General features: G+C 64.6%; 1 protein-coding gene across 1 annotated transcript; it reads left to right on the forward strand.

The window, feature by feature from the left end:
* Positions 1–1,176: 1,176 nt before the first annotated feature.
* MNEG_11086 (hypothetical protein) lies at positions 1,177–2,880 on the forward strand (the record flags this gene model as incomplete). Its single annotated transcript, XM_014040442.1, has 3 exons — positions 1,177–1,218; positions 1,572–2,464; positions 2,616–2,880. The coding sequence occupies 3 exons, from the start codon at positions 1,177–1,179 to the stop codon at positions 2,878–2,880; spliced, it is 1,200 nt and encodes a 399-aa protein (XP_013895896.1).
* Positions 2,881–5,542: the final 2,662 nt, after the last annotated feature.

Here is a 5,542-nt window from a genome sequence, read left to right on the forward strand (position 1 = left end):
GCTTCGTGCCGCGTCCTGCTTCCTCAAGCCAGCGCGCCGCGGCCGCGCCGCCGCCTCTAGCGCCGCTTACCCTCTGTCGCTTGCCCCGCCTGGCTGGCCAATATAGATTTAGGCACTCGAATACCCTGGCAGCAGATCCCTAGACGATTCCTGGCGCCCATGTTCTTCCTAACGCCGCCCACCTTGGCCCCCACGCCGCACACGCACACGCGCGCGAGCGCCGCGGCGCGGAAGAAATGACGCGGCGCAGGCGCGACCGAGGGGTTCGTGCTCGGCGGACGTACCACGCACGCAGCAGCAGCACTACGACATTCCCATGGGCCCTCTGTACATGACCCTGCCTAGAGGCGCGCACGTCAATACCCGACCGTTCCCTCGAAAGATTTTCGACCCCCCGCCCCTCCCCCCGTTGTCTCCTGCAGCGGCGGCGGTGCATGACGCGACGCTCGCGCGCCCCTCTGGCCAAGCGCTGCCTGTGCAGCGCCCGGGGCCATGTTCCTCGCGGGCGCAGCGCTGGCAGCGGCCCCACATCCCCCCTGTTTACGAGAAGCCAGCAGGAGCCTCACATTCCCCCTGTTCACGCGAAGCCCGCCCATAGAACTGCGCTTGCTCCCGAGGCGCCGTCTGTGCGCCGCGCCCGCCCCCGCGGCGCTTGCAGCAAGCATCTCACTCCACGCACCAACGGTTTGTGCAATCCCTTGCGCTGCCGGCTTTGTCAAACGTACATAATGTAACTAGAACTGACCTTTCAGCACTTGGAGATGCCAATTCACACAAAAGCAGCATGCGTGGTGAACCTCGATGAATTCGATGTTGTGTGCTCGTCTCCACTACGGAGCATTGCGTCTGAGGGTCCTCGATGTGTGCCAGCGGCTGGGTCCTGGTGCAAGCTCTGGTTGGGGTTTGACGGGCCGCAGGGGAGGGGGGCATGCAGGAGAGGCAGTTGGCCGCTGCTGATAAGGTGGTATCGTGACGTACAGCACAACCTATGGGGCGGGGCGGACCAGCCCCTGACTTTGGTGATCAAGTGCGCCGGCGCACGGGAGTGCAGTGGCCAGCGAGGCGCCTTGATCTTCTAGCGCACATCAAACCACGCACATCATGTATGCGGACATAATACCGTTTGTTCTTCCGTATCAGTTGGCGTCCAGTCCTGAAGGCTCTGGATCGACAGATATGGATGAGGTAATTGTCGCCAAGACGCAGCTGGAAAAGAAGGTGCGCTTTAACCTTTTGAAGAGGGACGATTGCTTGCCAAGCAGTGCTGCGATGGCGAGCCGCGGCGATTAGCGGGCTGCGTGACCGCGCCTCCTTGAGTGCAGTGCGCTCTGGCTTGCGCTCTGGCGCGGCGTTCCACCCGCTCTCGCACGATTCCAGAGCTGCATGCCTATACTCTGCCACCATACCTGCCAGTACATGCGCAGGCCAACCACATGCTTGGTTTACATGGCAACGGTCCGCAGTTGAATTTTCGTGCCTCACGGCACATCGGGGCCACCCCCATTGCACCCCCAACCTCAACAGCACACGCCACACACAACATATGCATGCATGCACGCACACTCCTGCAGGCAACTTTTGAGGCTGGCATAACGACCCTTCTGCGCCTCGCCGAGCAGCGCGCCGCCCCGCCGGCCGCGCTGCTGCCCGCAGCGCAGCGCGCGCACGCCCTCCTCAAGGCCCGCTACAGCAACCCAGCCTGGCTCAAGCTCGGGGCCCGCTTATTCTCAGCCCTGCTTGCGAATCCAGGCGGCGGACTGGATGCCGCGCAGCGCGCCAAGGTCGACGGCTTCGGCGCCGACTTGAGGCGGCTTCTCGGGGACGAGGCGGAAGGCGAGGGGGCGGCCCCCCGCGAGCGCACGCTGGGGGAGTTGCTGGGGATCCCGCCGCCGCAGGCGCGGGCCAGCCACCTGTCTGACGCCGGCTTGGTCCTCGAGCAAATCGGCGGCGCCGCCCCTGGGCAGGGGCCGGGCGCAGGTCAGGGCGCAGGGGAGGATATGCTGCAGTTGCTCGCGATGTACGCCGATGCTGGGCAGGGCGGGCCGCAGGAGCGGGACAGCGGCGACGGGCAGCAGCGGGAGCAGCAGGAGCAGCAGCAGGGACAGCAGCGCCGCGACGGCTCACGACAGCAGCAAGAGGGTGGCGATGACCGTCAGCAGGAGGGGCAGCAGCGGCGGCAGCAGCAGGACGCAGCTGCCCCGCAGCTGCCGGAACTGACCAGCCTGGCTGGCCTGCAGGCCCTGCTGGCGCAGCTGCTCGCGCGCCGCTCCGCAACCGCGGACGGGGGCCAGCAAGAGGCCAGCGGAGCCGGCGACGGCCAGCCAGGCGGCGACGGGCAAGAGGAGCAGAGCAGCGACAGCGCCGGTGACGGCGAAGGTGGCGTGTTGGGTGCGCTCAGCGCTGACGTCATGCTTGAGGAGCTGGAGATCATGATGGCAACGTGCGTGGCTTTGCTTGGGGTGCCGTGGGGTTGGGCAAAGACGACAGAAGGCGGTGGAAGGGCATGATCAGGCCTGTGGTTGGCCGACTGAGCACAAGGCAGGAGCCGCGGGTCAGAAACACGACCCGCTCACGTGCGACGCACGCGCACCTCACGCGTAATCCAATTTGCGCAGCATCGAATCTGAGGCCGGCGCCGCGCAGCCGCCATCGCGGCCGCCCGCGTCGCGCAAGGTGGTGGCCAGCCTGCCCGTGGTCAAGATTGATGCGGCAGCCGCCGCCCGCGCCGCTGCGGCCGGCGAGACCTGCCCCGTCTGCTGCGAGCAGTGGCGCGAGGGCGAGGAGCAGCAGCGGCTGCCGTGCGGGCACAGCTTCCACCCGGGGTGCAACGCGCCGTGGCTGGCGCAGCACAACTCGTGCGCCATATGCAGACATGAGTGAGTACCGGTACTGCACCCAAAGGAGCGCTCGAGCTCTTGGGCTTCGGGGCTCCTGTTGAGCTGTCACATTGATAAATGTCACGGTTCGACCGCCCGCGTGAGTTGGGGCGCGTGTACGATCGACGCCCTGCCGCTGGCCACACTGCTGTATACAACAGATTCTCCTCTTGTTGCAGCGCCCATGGCGCACCGCCCACCAGGCAGATGCCCCAACCCGAACCACCCTGGCAGGCTGCCGACTGACGACCACGCTTATGAGGCACGCAAGGAGCGGGCGGCGGCCGAAGAGGAGGACCGACGCGGGGCGGCGGCGGCGCTGAGCCACAACGAATTCATGTACACTTGAGGGGTCCTGGGCGCGGCGGGGCGTGACATTGTATTTGCTGTAGGGGTGACGTCACACGTTGCACTGCAGGATTTTCCCTTTGGCTGGCCTCGGCCCCGCTGCCAATGCAAGAATGCGGGCAACGTGTGGCCTGCAACACCCTTGATGTGCTGGGACACACAGGTTGATTGATTTGGCTTCAGTCCTAGATGTTCCGATGCTCCTTTTGCCCAAATCTGACGTATGAGAATATGTGTTGATGCAACTGAGAGTCGGATCTGCAAGATTCTCCAAGGTTCTGCAAGCAATATTGTATCTGCTGCACGGAGCGGCCTGCTGCCATCCTCCATCCGGGTGCGAAGAAGGCCATGAGTTGTACCATGTCGAGGGGTTGTGTGCCTGCGGCAGGCCCAGTGCTGGAAGGTAACTGACAATGGGTAGACCAGTCTACCCATTACATCACAGGAGTTTGGAGGCCGTGCAGGTGTCAGTGCCTGCCAGCTGATAGGGACCGGCGCTGTGCGCCCAACTGTTAAGCTGCTCAGCAAGGGGCAGCACGGGATTCAAATTGTCAGGTTGGGGCAGTGGGCAGGCGGCGCAGGCAGATACGCCACCTGCGTTCCTGTTGGGTGCCTTGTACAGCACTGTGAGGTGTGAAGCACTTGCTTCTCAAACACCCCAATTTCTCAAGTTGAGGCGGGTGAGCAATGTGGAGGACAACGTATGGCGGCTACGCGGGCTGGCTTTCACGCCAAAGCTGTGAGCTGTGGTGCGGCATGCACATGTGTACGCGTGTGCGTGAGATGCTTGTGCGTGTATGCACGTATGTGTGTGTGTATGTGATTGTATGTGTGTGCATGCATGTGTGTAGGTGTGTATGCAACTCGCACACGCACACGCATGTGTATACAATTCGCACACGCACACGCACGCGTGAAAGGTGGAGAGAGCGAGCGAGGGCACAAGTGGTGGCGCGCGTGGTGCGGTGTGCAATTTGTCGTGCTCAGTAACTCCTGAAACACCATGATGGAGCCTGCACTTTGTTGCCGTTGATTTAGTGTCGACTGCGTGCTGTATGTCGTTCTCCCTGCACATGTATACCTTCACCTTTCTCGGCCGCACATTCCATCTGCAACTCTTGTCGTGTAACGTTTGGCAATCTGTCCAATCCCGCAACCTGCCAACATTACAGTGCTGTACTTGTGTAATTGTGCGCATTTGCATGCGTGTTTCGCCTCCAAGATACAGGTTGTGAGCGGAGCAGCACTCGCGCTGCTGGCGTGGCAGCTTGCAAAGCAGCTGCCTTGACACGTGTGCGCCGTATCGCGCGTTGCACCTGATGTGCCGCGCATATATACTCACATGATAATGCACATGTATCACTGGACCGTCTAAACGCGTTCATCAGGCAGTGTGCCCGTGTCGCAGATCACATTATTATGCAGACTGCAGCACGGGAGGATCTTGCGCCAGGGATCAGCACAAATCTTGAAGAGCAGCGGGACGATCCAGATGCGCGACGAGGCGACGTGCAGGCAGCCCCTGCATCATCCGCAGCGCCGGCAGCACCAGCGCCAAGCGGAGAGCTGGCGAGCAACCGCAGCACTGGCGCACCCAGCACGAGCGGCCTGATGCCGCCACCCCCCGACCGCGCCCCCTGGGCAACCCCACCAGCAAGCATCAGCAGCAGCGGCGGGACCGCCAGCGGCCGCAGCATCAGCCCAGCCACCGGCAGCCACTTTCCGCAGCTCGCGCGCCCCCTGCCGGGCGGCGCCGCCGTCACTGGCAGCAGCCACGACACAATGTCCCCGACAGCAGCCCCCTGGGCCCTCGGCGGCGCCCCTTCCCCGTTCCCTCCAACCACCCCCGGCATCGCCGCCACCGGCACCCTCAGCGGCCCGCCCGGCGGCCCCGGCGCCGGCATTGCGGCGCTGCGGCGGCAAGGAAGCGGCGCGGGCGGCGGCGGCGCACTGCTGTCCGGCAGGGCGGCGGCGCCCTTAGTCATCGCGCAGCCCTCGATGCCGCGCGCGCGCCCGCCGCAGGAGCAGCAGCAGCGGCAGTGGGAGGCCCCGGCGAAGCGGATTGGTAGCGAGGAGGAGCTGAGGCGGTTTCTTGAGGGGGAGGCTGCGAAGGACTTTGTCGCATTCGTGCTGTCCCTGAACCAGGCCGTCACGGGTGCGCCCTGGCCCGCCCGTTTTGGGCCGCGGCTGCCGCGGCTCTCGGGCGTCTCCGGGTGGGCGGCGCGGCGGTGGGCCGCTGCTGCGTTGCTCCACGCAGGATCGCATCAGATGGGGCGGCGACGCTGTTCCCCCAACCCCCCAACAGCCCCCTGGACGTC

This window comes from Monoraphidium neglectum (assembly GCF_000611645.1).
Source record: "Monoraphidium neglectum strain SAG 48.87 unplaced genomic scaffold scaffold02585, whole genome shotgun sequence".
Lineage (NCBI taxonomy): Eukaryota > Viridiplantae > Chlorophyta > Chlorophyceae > Sphaeropleales > Selenastraceae > Monoraphidium > Monoraphidium neglectum.